The sequence below is a fragment of the Falco rusticolus genome, chromosome 1, assembly GCF_015220075.1.
Source record: "Falco rusticolus isolate bFalRus1 chromosome 1, bFalRus1.pri, whole genome shotgun sequence".
Classification (NCBI taxonomy): domain Eukaryota; kingdom Metazoa; phylum Chordata; class Aves; order Falconiformes; family Falconidae; genus Falco; species Falco rusticolus.
Window position 1 is genome coordinate 50,123,568 of NC_051187.1, and position 14,501 is coordinate 50,138,068.

Genomic DNA, 14,501 nt, shown 5'->3' on the forward strand with positions numbered 1-14,501 from the left:
CCTCAAGGTGTAAATAATAGGCTTATAGTCTCTGCATGGGGCACTCAGGTCACAGTTCCTCATACCTTTTTCTCAGTGGTGTAGCTGGCTCAAGAAGTTTGTGTCCTGCCTGGAATTGCTCATTTGCTTCTGCTGGCTCAGTTGTTTCTGAGGGCATGGTGGAAAATTAAATTGGTAACTGGTTCAAAAAACCAACCAACCAACCACACACAGAAAAAAAAAAACAAACCCACAAAAAAAAGAAAAAACCCTATTTCTCCTCACCCCACATCAGTTAATGAATCTGGTTCACAGAACGTTTCTACAAGTGTTTGTTCCTGCAGAAATAAGGGTGAGAGCCTTTCAGGGGTGGGAATGAGCAGGTGAGACTGGGACATCTTTTAAGCTGGTGTTGCCACCAAAACCGGTGCATGGAACTGTCCCCTTCATAAACAGGTGTATGACAGCGTTGGCTGCACTGCTTTAAAATAACCTAACCATCGAAGCTTATGTTGCAAGTTCTGTGCCCAACTACAGGGAACCAACAAAGAGGACAAGGCTGTATGACCTTCAGAGAGGAGTTCTGCTCTGCTGGAGGCACAGTGATGCCATATTACATTAAGCCGGTCTTTGCAGTCTCCCTGCTCTTAAAACATAATCTGAGGTTTATTCTAAACATCCAAAGCTGAGGTCTGTTACACACTTCATGTATAAATCCTTCTCAAAGCTATTTTTTCAGCCATTAAATAGCACACTTTTTGATACATAAAACAATATTTTTTTTAAAGGCAAATGTTAGAAGGAAGTGGTTTATGGGAAATCTCTGCTACAGATATATACCTTTAAAAACAGTATTTATAATCAAAGTTCATGCTATTTTAGTAAAACGAAGATTTTTTAATAAATACTAATTTGATTTTTCAGTTGCTATCTATGCTATTTCTTTCCCTGCAAAAACAAATCTTAGGGGCTATTTACAATCTTGTTTCACTACAGTACCTTTCTTTGCATGGAAATGAACAATACTAATGCGTGGGTAATTTCAGTTCGAAAGCAGTCTTCAAAATGCTTTGCCAAGAGACATTATACAATAGGTAAACCAATCCAGTAGTACCTATCATACTTTTTAATATGTATTCTCCACTCCGTTTAAGTAAGCTTTAGAAGACTTGGTGCAATTTACTGTAGCGCCTCTGTGTGTCCTTCCTCCCGTGATAGATAGAGTTCCTGTTGCTTTCTGTCCTTCATCCCAAACCTTAGGTTCATCGATAATACAAAAACATGTCATTGATCAGTAAGCTACTGATCAGTGCACATTGCAACATGCAGGGTTGTGTCTGACTTGTTCTACACAACATCGTAAGCTTAAATTTCCGTAACTGTGTTGAGGCAAATGCTGGAGTGGATCTCTCTAAACCTGCTGCAGGCATTACAAGTAAATTGAGTAAAAATTCCTCCATCTAAACTCCTTCCAGGGAGCCAAGTTGCATTTGTTCTTAGTCATATTCGGAGCGTAGCAGCTGTTGGTCACAAACTGGTGCACTTAAATTCATTTCTTCGAGTCTGTTCTGTTGCAGCAATACTAATTGTGTATTCTACATAAACACATGTTATACCTCCGTGATAAGGTGCATCATACGCTGTGCCCTTGAACTTTGTCTGTTATCCAAATACTACTTTTCCTTAATTGGTCAATGTCCTAAAACTGCCTCGCTTTGCCCGCAGGTACGGAATTTACCCACAAAATCGCTGCAGCTCAGCACCTAAGATGCATGCTAATGAATCTCAAATTAGCGACAGCCTTAAGGTCATTGCCTAGTCCAAGCTGAACTAGGAGAAACCATGAGAACATGGCATTTCCAAGATCCCCGTGTGTCACTCGTTTCATTTTGTAATACGTTTGAAAAGAAAAAGATCTGACTGTAATCGTGGTGCCCTTTTTAGAGGAAAGGCTTGCCCTGAATTACTTTGGAACATATTTAACACTTGCTATCATATGGCGTTTTTTTCTCCTTTTCTATACGAGTTGGACTCTAGCATCTGCCTTTCTCATTGCCTGAATGGGGAACTCAGGCTTCTAAATGTAGGTGTGCTAAGCTAAACTGTAGTTAAATGTCTAAAGCAGATGGCAGAAGTACCTCTCTGTGGGGCCAGATTCTTGCCTGAATGGGAGCATTTGGCAAATTAGATGAAGTATGTGGTCTGATGAAGAGGTCGAATACAGAAGACAAAGTGCTGGCTGCTGCAGCTGCCCAAACTAGATTACCAAGCAGAAGGGAAGTGTTTAAAACCTAAGTGGGTCCAAATAGGAGAAAGGGAAAAATAACTAAGCGTGACTCTCCTTCCCAGGTCATCTTTGCTGTCTCCAGGGTAGATCTTGTGCAGCTAAGGATCTGGCCCCACTTGATTAGGGTGTTTGGTTTCCTGGGTGGAAAAAAACACAATCCTATTAGACAACACACAAAAACCCCTCTGAAATGTTTCTAAAGGAGGCAGCCTGCTAAACGTCTGCTTAAATGTGCAGAGTACACAGAATCCCTTCTGGCACTGTATTGAATGATGCATTTACCAATATTAATGGAGATACCAAACCATATTGCTCCACAGTTCCTCCTGCACACATTATGCTCCTAACGCACATATGTGTACGTGAAATGCCAATTACAGTTTTTGCATTCCGTGGTTTAAGCACCAGTGTGCTTCCAAAATGCTGACTGGCCATTACCACAACCAGACCGTCCTGTGGTCTCTCCGCTCAAAAATGTTTCTCCAATAAAAAACCAAAAATGTTGTTACTTTGGTCTGTTGCACTGTAGTCTCCGTTCTTCTGGGGATTATATAGCTCTGCGGGTGATTTCTGTAATTCATTCTAGTCTTTCATTAGAAGTAATAGACGGTCTTAATTACAGCATGCCACATGACAAACTGGTAAAGGTGCTAGAAATGTTGCCAACAGGAAAAGAATTGGATGGTGTGAATTTTTATTAATTAAGAGCTGGCAGTACTGACGGGAAATAAGATTGGACTTGTGTCCACTGTAAACTATGTAATTTTGGTGTAGACGTTTTTCTAAATGTCATGAATTGTATGCTTTTTGTGGTTTTAAAAACTTGAAAAATTATCCTCAGCTTAAACAAACTAAAACCACCCTTTGAAGCTGAATATATCAAATAGGGACAGAAACATGGCAACTTTGGATTTTTCTCTTAACATTGCTTTATGAACTATGGTCTTCCTTAGTGTACCTTAATTTGTGATGAGCATTTACTTTATACCAGTAAGTATTCTTAGACAGTATTAAGTTACTGCAATAAATATTATTGCAAATGTCAGGAGAGATGTAAACCATGCTACTTTCTGTCAGGCTTTCAAAAGCATCTGAGGGGTTGAAGTCTTGTTCCTCCACTGTTGTGTTTTCTGAGAAGGTGCAAGGTGAAGCTGCGTGACCTGCAGCCCTGCTCTGTCTTCCCGGGTCGGGCAGTTCCCTGCTACGTTTGCAAAGCCTTAAGCAATTTCTTACAATTGAGAGTGTGGTGTATTCATGACTAGTACTAAACTTTCCCAAGTACAGGGGGAGTTCTCAAGGTCAAGGGAGAGAGATAAAGCCATTTCTACACGGAGATTTAGAGTGGGAGCCTAAGAGGAGGTGCCCTTAGCCTCTGGTGGATGGGTTCCTCACCGCTGACTATAGGGTGCCCAGGCCGTGGTTCAGCGTTTTGGGGGAGAACAGACACCCAGCTAGAGTAGTCCTGCAACTACCCGGAGACTATCAAACTTAATTTGAGGTAGAGGCGATGATTCTTTGTAGAGAATGGGAATTGGTACCACCCTAGAGAAAAATACTGAATAAGTGAGAGCCATATCCATATGCAGTTTTTGTCTCTTGCTCCGAGAAAGGCAGACTGCTAGATGAAAGATGGTCACTGTTCAAATGTCAAAATCTGTCTGTGGTATCTGTATCTAAAATCATGAAAACCCCCAAACCTTTTGTGCATAATAAATACTTGATATACCAAGTTTTCTACCACTAGCAAAAGATTGTTGGGGTCCTGACTGAAGCAAAGAGATAAGCAGCTAAGTCGGTAGTTTTTTACCATGAGAGAATATCTGCCAGTCATTATCGAAAGAGAAGGAATTGGCAATACTGCTACTCAGAAAGAGAGGAAAATAATAATTTCTAATTACTCAACTCATTGACTGCTTACTCGGAAGCACATTTTGTTCGAAAGATAAATCTAGTTATGCTGTCAGGTTAGGTTTGTCTTTGGGCTGGGGGAGAGGCTGATCCCTGAGGATTGCCCGCCAGTGCCTGCTGCGATGCTGGAGGAAGAGTAGCCATCATCATCCCATCCCCATCCCCCCTTTGCGTCAAGTGCGCTCACAGATAGCTGCGAACATTACAGGGCATTATGCATGCATGTATAGAAAGTACTTCTGAATCCCCACAGCAGTAATGTTGGAATTCTTTCTTACCCTGATGATTTGGGTATTAATTCGCTTCCTGTGATTATTTAATGTGTATATGCAGCCTATGGGGTTTTTTCCTTCCCCTTTGCATGTGATGTGCTAGCAAAGGAAGACAGTAATAGTCTCCCGGGATATGTACAGCTCTGTTCATATCTGAGGTATGAAGTCAACTCAAGACCATTTTGTTCTCATAAAATATACAGCACTGCAGTTTAATGGATAATGGCATAAATGCCAAGATGTGATGGGCAGAACCATTTTCAGTAGAAAAAGACTACGAGGACTCAGTGTTGGATGGGAGATACGTAAAACCATGTAGAAGCAGGATCCTGTGTGCTGTGGGGGTAGTGATTTTGCTGTACCTTAGTGTGCTAACACCTGGCGTGCTAAAGTACTAATACATGTGAGAGGTTTTTTTTTAAGTACTGAAGGTTGTGGGGAAAGCAATTCCACTCCTTCAGCTGCGTGGGTTTTTCTACTTTTCTTGTACTATTTTGCAAGATAAAGATGGTTTCCCCTCAGGTCAACAGGCACTGACTATGAGTTTGCTTCTGTGTGAGTGCATCGGTCTGGAGGGCTGCCCAGCACCCACCGCACCTGCGGAAAATGGTCAGGGGATGCTGCGGCTTCGGGTCGTGCTGTGGGTACGCTCTGCTCTGAACTTGGACAGAGAACTTGGCGGGGGGGAAACAAGGGAAAACTGCAGAAGCTGGAGTCTCTTATTTGAGTTGTCTGTATAGAAACTGAAAAAAAAAATAATAAAATAGGAAAAGCTGCCTAGCTGCTGTGCGTGTTGCAGGTATCAGTCTGGGAGCCTAACCATACGTCAGGAACTTCAGTGCCCTTGAATCGAACCGTCAGGGTGAACGGAGCAGATTTGTTGATGTGCGCGGGGTAGGGGATGACCGGGGAGCGTTCGGGAGCAGCGACCCCCCAGGGCTTGCCGTGCCGCTGGGGGAGCGGGCGGGGGCACCGAGGGCTGCAGCCCGGCTAGGAGCCTGGTGCCACCTGCGGGCTGCCTTGAGCGGGGAAGGGGGGGGGGGTGCCCGCCTCGGGGGGAAGCCCGGGCCCCGCTCCTGCCTCCGCAGCTCCCCGCGGCCGGGCCGGGCAGCCGTGCGTTACCGTGTACCGCGCCAGGGCCGGGTTCGGGGCTCCGGGACCCCCAGCCCTCGGAGCCCGGGCGCGCTGTTGTTCAGCCCAGCGAGGGTGCCTGCCCCGGCAGGGCTGTGGTGGCGGATTTCAGCCGATTCCGAAAGGAACCGCGCTGCCGGAGGACTCGTTTGCGCCCGTCCGCGGAATGCGGTCACGTGCGGGTCCGGCCCGGCTGGCCGCGGGCGCCGGTGTAATGATAATTAGTGGAAATGAGCTTGTTTTGCTCCCGCTTGCGGGACCGTGAAGCGTGTGGCGCGGGGGGGGGGGCGAGCGAGGCTCGGGGGGCCGCGGCCGCTGGGCGGTTGGGGGGACGGGGCGGGCCGGGAACGGCCCCGGCCCCCGCCGCGCTGTGCCCGCCGCGCTGTGCCCCCGCCCTGGCCGCGCTGCCGGGGAGGGGGCTGCCCGGGGGCTGCCCAGCCCGCAGTGCCGCGCCGCCGCTGCGGAGGCGGGCGGGGAGGGAGGGACGGGGCGGGCGCGGGGGGAGGCGGGGAGAGGCGGGGGGCGGGCGCAGGGGCGGGCAGGGGGAGCCGGGCGGGCAGGGGCAGCGGGGCTCCGCACGGCGCAGGCAGGGCAGGGCCGAGGCGAGCCGGGCCGAGCCGCGCCGCCGCCGCCCGCCGTGGCCGAGCATGTCGGCGCGGGAGGCGGTGACCTACCTGCCGGAGAAGGGGCTGTACTGCCAGCGCCTGCCCGGCCGCCGGGCCCGCGGCGCGCCGCAGCCGCGCAAGGGGAAGCGCGCCGACACCATGGGCTTCTACGGCACCCTCAAGATGATCTTCTACAAAGTGAGTGGGCGCCCCCCGCGCCCGGCTGCGCCCCCGCGGAGGGGGGGGGGAACAAGGGGGGGGCGGGGGGGGCCGGGGTCCGCGGGGCTGCCGCTGCAGTGTGCTGCCGGGAGGGCGCTGGGTGGCGGGCGGCGATGCGGAATACAGTTTGCCGCCCCCCCCACACCCCACACCCCCCCTTTAATTTTTTTTTTTTATATACTGCAATCTCAGTTATTTCGACAAACAAACGTTGTCTGGAGGAGTTGTGTTCTCCTAGCGACAGATTAAATATTGATGGGGATGTTTGCTCGGCGGTTTCTGTTTTTCGGTTACACAGATCCCTTACCGACGTTTAAATCTTGTCACTAGAGAAAGTTTTATCTTCTGCGTATGGTTAAATGACGTTTTTTGACCGTGTATTTACTTAGCACCTTCTGAGATGCTGAAAGCCTGTCCGTGTGGTGGACCCCGGGAGAAAGTTCCCTAAAATACCTGAAAAAAAAATAATCAAAAAACAACCAGAAGAACTGGGTGAAATCACTATTAGGCAACGGAACAGAAATCTGCATATTGTTTTCCTTGCTAATGCAAAAGAGTAAATTACTGTAGCAGCTTGTGTTGCTGCAGGCTTCGTACTCCTAATTTTCAAGGTGTGCTTTGGGAAGACTGCATCTCCCTCTCATGGGAAGCAGAAGAGGAATACGGTGGTGATGGTAACCTCTCAGAAAGGCAAACTGGAAATAAATAAAATTTTCCCTTTATCAAGAAGAATCCTTTCTGAAAAGTCTATCATCAGATATTGAGATTTATGTTCAAACATCTTCCTTACGCTTCCAGTAATTTTGATGCTTTGCCTGCCTAGCACAGTGATAAAAGATGGTACCCGTTATTTTCCAGTGGTGCTTACAACTGGTTTTCATGGGGGGAGGGGCACAGGGGGCTGCTCCTCCCGGGGCGTGGGGAAGCGGCAGGGGTGAGGGTGGTGGTTCGGCGGCGCTCGGGGCGCTCCTGGCTGAATGCTGCTCTGGTGAGATGCTGCTGGGGAGCGTCCCGCGTGAGGCAGGAGCAAGGAAACACGGCTACAAGGCAAGCTCTTTGGGTTGCCTCGTAGCCATTGCTGTCAAAACAAGACTAGTTAATCTCCGGTCGCTTTTCCTGTGCAATCATTATAGAAGCAAAACACAAGATCTTCAGTGACTGTTTTGGGGGAAGGCCATAAAGGTATTTGAAAAGTAAAAAAACAAACCAAAAAACCAAAACCAAAACAACAAAAAAACACCAAACGAAAAAAACCACCCACCCAAACCACAACAAAAGTATATGGACCGTAAGCTTTAGAGATTCCTGGGGTTTTGTGGTGTTCTCTTTTTAGATAGGTAGAGTGATACAGGAAATGCTTAAATAACAATGTTATAACGTAACATTAAAAAAGATCAAATCAGTCACGTAAGAAAGATGCCAACTTTTAAACCATTGTCTTAAATGTGATATTTTTTTTAAAAAAGGAGTAAATAGTTAAACTAAAGCCTGAATTGTAATGCAGGTAGTTCATGTATTTTGCAGCTCGCAGTTGTAAACAGCATAAGCATTCTTCTGCTGGCTGAAGTGCTCTGGTGTATCATGTCTTAAGAAAGGAAAACCAACAAAAAGCTCAAGATATTGTGTTTGGCATACATGTGTTTCACTGGATCCAAAAGCCTGGGGTTAAAGATTACCCAAATATGTAGAAAGTAATCTTTATTCGTCTGAGTGGATAAATACAGTTTTCACCGCTTTCCATCTCTTTGGTAATTTTTGTAGACTGGCTTCCCCTTGTAGCAGCTGCCCCGCTCATTATTTGGTTTTGATCATACCTAATTGCAGGTGACGTTTAGGACTTGAGGTGTAGTGTTTTTCATCCTTACCCTTCTTGTAAAAGTGTCAGTTAATCTGTCAGTCAGTTTTACTGCAGTTTTATAAATGTTTTCAATGTACAACTTTAAAATAAAAGGGTAAACAAAAGAAAAAATAGATTTTAATTACTCTTTTTGTTTTTTATTAGACTATAATATGAATATTTGGTTTAGAATGCAGGCAGGCTACCTACAATTTTAACCATTTCCGTGAGAGTCCTGAGAGGCTTAGCAAGGAACCTGAACACAAACAATGAAGAGGTTTGGTTGGTTTAGTTCTTTCCCTCCCCTCCCAGGAGAGTAGAGGGAAAGCAGCTTAGTAAATAAACCAACGCAGAGTTCTGCCTGTTTTTTCCGCGTTTGAAATTTGGTAATGAAAAGAATGGCATTCCAATAGATTGTGGACCCTAAAGCAGCAATAATATATACATGCACCATATCACATGTCTATCAAATATTGTTGAAGCTAGAAACTCAAATGTTGCTTTATGTCGACTTGTGAGTGTTGTCAACTTTGTTGAAATTCCACGTTAAAGTGAAAGGTAAAAATGGATTATTGTTACAGAAGTACGCATACATAAGGCTGGTCATGTAACTAAATCCCTGTTGTTACTCTTTTTCCCTCACCTTGCAGATGAAGAGAAAGTTGGACCATGGCTCCGAGGTCCGTTCTTTCTCTCTGGGAAAGAAACCCTGCAAAGTCTCAGAATACACAAGGTAATTATACACAGTAACAGATCACTGGATCCCAATTCTTGTGTAAATCCCGCCTTTCCAACTGCTAAGCCTGATTCATGGCTCCTCTCAATGTTAAAGCGCTGTAAAGCAAAGAAGGGGTGGTATTAGCATTTGTATATTGCTCAGCTGATTTAAATTGTGTGAACTGAAGATGAGTTTTAATGAAGTAGCCAGACTTGCATTTCTTCAGTTGAGGTTTGTGTTTCATGCTAAATATAGCATGCCCATTTACTTAGAGACTTTTTGAGGGCTGAAGCCTTCCTGGGAATAAAATCAGTCAGATTTTGAAAAAGGGACATAATGATAAACCCTAAGACTATTACAAACTGTGATCAAATGTATCACTTCGCTATGGTAACAGGAACGAGGGAATGGAAATTTCTGTAGGCAGAGCAGACCATCTGATCTTAACAGAACACGCACGTATCTGTTACCCACAAACCAAAGTATTACGGGCTCTAGTCTGCTTTCTTACTACTCCGAAATGGTACCGGCTCACAGAAGTAACTGCTGCTGTTCCGGTCAGATGCTTTGTAGAGTAAAGCACTCCTAAATGTGAAGGCAGCGGTAGGGTGAGGCCCTGGCTGCACGCCTCCCAACTGCAGTTCTTACTGTATAGTTGCCATAACAATTGTGCTCGCGTGTCACGCTGCTTCCCTTCCTCTTTGAATTTGTACCACTTTATGTTTTTCCCGTTAGAAATATCGGCCCTCCCACAAGCATTGCACTCGCCTCCCAAAGTTGTCTGGGGGTGTAACTCCTTGTGAACACCCTATAGTAGCGTTCAGTCGCTAATGGCTCTGTCAAAAGTAATTTATATTGTATTTCCCTTCCTTGCAGAGGTTTATCAGGTGACGAGGGAAGAGCTAGGACAATGTGGGGAGACGGGTGCCAGGGTTGCTTTTCAGATGTGTAAATGTTGTAGTAGAGAAAGAGGGGTGATGTCTCGTTGCAGAGAAGCACGTGTTGCAGCTTCCATATCTCTCTCAAGCCTCCAGCTGGTAGTTCCTAAATCAGACTTAATGGAAGAACACTCTTGTTGGCCACCAGTTCTTTGGGTGGCACACCATTCTCTACGCTCTCGTAAGAGCAAACAGTTCGGCAACAAAGAAAGTTAATGCTTTTCATCAAGCGTGTCTGTCAGGTTCAGGGGAACCGCTGGACTCCATCTTCCACGGAAACCTGACTGGCTGTTTCAGGGGAATCAAAACACACAGGAAAAATAAAGCATGAACAAAAACCTTGGGGTTTAATCTCAGGTCAAAGGAAAGAGGTTCCTGTTTTGAATAACTGTTTTTGACTGAGAACCAGTTTACAGCAGGAGAAACTGAAGTGCAACCTGTTCTGCTGGGACAGGCTCAAAGCTACGTATTGCTCAGACCCGGTGTAAGCCAACGTTAAGAGCCTTATTTTGGACCATCGGTGCTAGGCCTTCTGCTGGATCTCTGCACAGGCGATGAGAATGAGTAAATCTGTAAAACCAGATTTTATTTTAAAAATACCATTGACATTGCTTGGATTTGGAGTCATTATCGGCATAAACGAATCCTTAAATAACATCAGATCCTCTCTCTTTTAAACTGTTTGACTTTATTTAAACAATTAGGCAAATGATGCAGTTCTTGTGCCTGCTTGTTTCCATTTTCCCTCGGATAAGACACTCTTTAAAGTTGACAGGCCTGATGAACTGTCTTTGCATATAACAGGTAAAGCCAGTAAATTAATGTCATTAAGAGAATCTTTCATCTGTGAAACATTATTTTTATATTGGCTTCTGTTTCTGTTACTACTCGGTAAAATTAACAGTTAAAAATAAGCCCATCAAACCAATCTTTACTTTTCTTTACCGGTTTGGGTAAATGTTAGGACACACTGTGATTGTCCTTCAGAACAAGGAAGAGTATGGTGAAATATTTGTACAGTATGATGAGATAAATATGAAAATGAACCTGTCTTGCATCATTTGAAGCTATTCCTGTAGCCACTGACAAGTCAGTTAAACCCTGGAGCTCATACCTACTAAAAAACTCACAAAAGCAAAGGGTTTTTTGGAGTTCCACACTGTATTTAAAATTCTCATGCTTGTGCAAACACTACTGGAGTTCCAAATTTCCTGCTAGGGAATACAACTTTGATATTCTGTGAATGAAGTACTTTACATTGCATAAAAATAAAGAAAACCCAGTCAGCTGTATTTCTTTAGAATCCTACAATAGCAGCTTAATCCCTGCTCTTTTAAAAGCTCCATCCCATATGAATGAGCCGGTTTTTAACATGTCAGAGTGAAAAAATAAAACTGTAATTCAGAGGGCACCTTTGGCTCCTTTTCCCTCTTCACCTTTAATTCCTGTGGCACTCCATCAACATTCAAACTTTAAAAGACTGTATGGAGTATTTCGAAGCCCGGTTCCGAACCACTAAGCCGCTAGAACTGCTTTAGAGTACTAGCTCTTTGTCAACAAAACATATTAAGGGCTAAAAATAGACATTTTTTTTTTTTTTCCTGTTTGGCAATGAAGCAGCACTAGCACGTTTCACATACAGGTGAGACTCTGAGCTCTGGCTTCCTCCATGACCGGTCAGGAGGCACAAATGCAGCCCAGAAGGAAAGGAAATAACTCTGGCAAGGAAAGGAATATATAAACCTGCCTCTTTATAGACAACCTGCCGGCCAGTTAACAGAGTGGTAATTTTTCAGCTTTGAAAGGTGATCCCCATTTCCCCCCCTAGCTGGAGGTTTGGTACTGTAGTGGTAGAAGCAGGCAGATTTATGAAAGTGGGGGAAGTGACCTCTTGAGCAACCAGCAGAACAGTTTCTCATGTTACTGCTTTTGCATGAAGTTAAAGAGTTGAAGTACTGGTTGCAAATTCTGTACTAGATTTTTCGTTCTGCAATGGACTTGTAAACGTTCCTTCATGTTTTACATGTGATGCGCTTTTTTATTTGTATCATAGTACTACGGGGCTGGTGCCATGCTCTGCCACACCTACTACTTTTGGGGACCTGAGGGCGGCCAATGGCCAGGGACAGCAGCGTCGCCGCATTACATCTGTGCAGCCACCAACGGGCCTTCAGGAATGGCTGAAAATGTTTCAGGTAACCAGTGCTTAGAGAAATAAACATCTGAAGCAGCTTGCCTCCACAACTGAAGGAAGAGGTTGCTTCAGTAGAAGGCGGTCCTCCTTATACCTCCCAGAATGTCATCGATTTTTGTGTACTGTTGCAAAAACAAATGGGCATCGGCTTTAAGGAATTGTTGTTCTCGTTTCAGCTGCTTTGGTGTAGAGGTTCACAAAAATAACTGGTTTCTCGGGTTTCTAGGTAAAATAACCCTTCCTGTTTGATGCTTTCACATTTTCTACAAATTCTGTCCAAACATGTAACAGCTGCCCTCCATGGCCTCGAGCCTAACTGGGATGTTTTTCACCTGGGGACTAGTGAGCTTTAGTGCATGCTTTGTCTCAGTGCAGGTATAACACTAAATTTTTCATGAGTCTGCTGTCTTCTAAGAATAGAAAGAAAAGTTTAGCAAAAATGGATTAAAGGGAAACTCAAATATGTATTTTTACTGGTCTTTGTGTACTGAATGCAATGTCAGCCAGTACGTAGTGTACACAGCTGAAGGGAGGGGGGAAAGAGGCTTGCTGTGTCTCACCAACACGCCTTCAGCAATGCCAAAACTTCATCTGACCAAAGCAAAGGTGTGAAGGACAGTGCTGTGCATCACTTGCACAGGTCAAAACTGAAATCTGTATGGACACCAATCCGGTAGCACCTAAACCAGTTTTGTGTACATTAATGCCAACAGTTTGGAGCAGGCCTCTGCTGCTGTGCATAACCTGTAGCGTGGAGATCTCTTTACTGTACGGTTTTGCTCTGTATTTTTAAGAAGTAGGGATGGGTCCTAGTCAGTGACTGCAGGACGGAAATACTATGTCTTCCTACCTTGATTAATAAACTGTTACTTCTGAAAACATTTTCCAAAGGAGCATGTAACTAGTATAGGCATTGTTTCTATTACTGCAGCAGGCAAAGACGGAGGAACAATATTGCAGACAGAGTAGTGAGCACCCAGCTTTGCAGGCAGAAGCGTGCTTTTGGCTTGATTCATGCTGCTACATAATACCATTGATCTCAATCACTGTCAGTTCTGAATATTAAATTGATAATGTAGAACTCCTTCCCTCATTATTTTTACGTGTTTATAATGTGCTTAAAACAGTGGAAGTTTGGAATTAAGATATTCTCGTACACAGCATTCAGTTTCTTAAAAATACTCACGTTTAATTATTACGATGTATCTATATTCATAGAAATAGGGTTTTTTAACCCTTAAGAACCATATTTGAGTGGTACTTTGTACATATGATAACGCAATACTGCATTGTATCTTAACATTTTGTAGTGTTAAAGCCTTTGTACTAGCAAAAGCTGTTTTGTTAACTACAATGTACAATGCGTGGTTTCTCACATAAGATTGCTAGTTATTAATAGTCACATATTTTTAAAAAAAGGTTATGGAAGGCTGATACAGCGTTTGATACAGTGGCGCAGACGTGCTTGACAGTAAAAGCAATACTGTTGGCTGCTTGGCCAGGATAAGGAAAAGCCTGTAAGCCCATGAAATTTTGCCTGTAGTTATTGTTTTGGGGTCCAAGATTTGGGGTTAGTAATGTAGAAACCACACTTTAATAAATGCATCATTAGAGACTTCTGACTTCTCAAAATACTTTTTTGCTGTACTAAATGCTGATCTGTCCTCTTGACAAGAGAGAGAGGCCTCTCTGGCGTAACTGGAGATCGTTGAGTAGCACTTATTGATCACTTCTGTCACTGGTAGTATTTATTGTATTCACAAAAGGGAGTCCCTTATTTTAGAACCAAAAGCTTTCCGAGTCATGTAGCTGCATCTCAATGTTGCATCTCCTTGGCTAATGCCAAGCCACCTCCTTTTCTGTGTGCTTATTTTCCATGTGAGTTTTATGAAAGGGGCAAGTCTGAAACAGTCAAATGATAAAAGCACATTCTTGAAGTGAGGGGAGCTAGCTCTGCCCAAGGGCAGGATTAAATGACACGTGTAGCATTGTTCTTGCAGCGCAAAGTTTTTCCTACACAGAAGCAAATGGGAGAGCTTTCTCCTTTATGTACTGTATGCCTCCTAAGCCTGCTTCATAGCACGATCTTGTTTTATACAAAAATGCATTTCCAGTTAGTCTTAAAGCGAAATTTCCGTGAGCGTGTTAGCTGGACACACGTTTTCTCTTTCAAGTAGAACTGTCCTTTGCCATAGAAGCTGGCAGCAACAAGTGATTTCCAGTTTGTCTGAGGTCTCACACCTGTACGTTGGCCTCCAGTGGTTCTGCTAAGTTTTCTTTTCAAATTAATTGCAAGACCACTCTTCAAATGTTAAGAAAACTTAAGATGGCCTTTAAGGTTGGGTTTCTTTAAATTTATATGTTACTCCTGCTGTTATGTTGTATAGTTGGTCTAAGCCTTTTAGTTTGAAAG

General features: G+C 44.4%; 1 protein-coding gene across 2 annotated transcripts in view; it reads left to right on the forward strand.

Moving 5' to 3' along the window:
- FBXW7 (F-box and WD repeat domain containing 7) overlaps positions 1-14,501 on the forward strand; it is a 191,311-nt gene that overhangs the window by 151,489 nt on the left and 25,321 nt on the right. Inside the window, exons 1-3 of one of the 2 annotated variants that reach the window (XM_037378649.1) lie at positions 6,140-6,380; positions 8,889-8,971; positions 11,948-12,089. In XM_037378649.1, the coding sequence (XP_037234546.1) occupies positions 6,225-6,380; positions 8,889-8,971; positions 11,948-12,089 (381 nt within the window). In that variant the 5' untranslated portion in view covers positions 6,140-6,224. Of the gene's footprint in view, positions 1-6,139; positions 6,381-8,888; positions 8,972-11,947; positions 12,090-14,501 lie in introns of those variants that run through there. The other variant, XM_037378640.1, reaches the window with a different exon arrangement.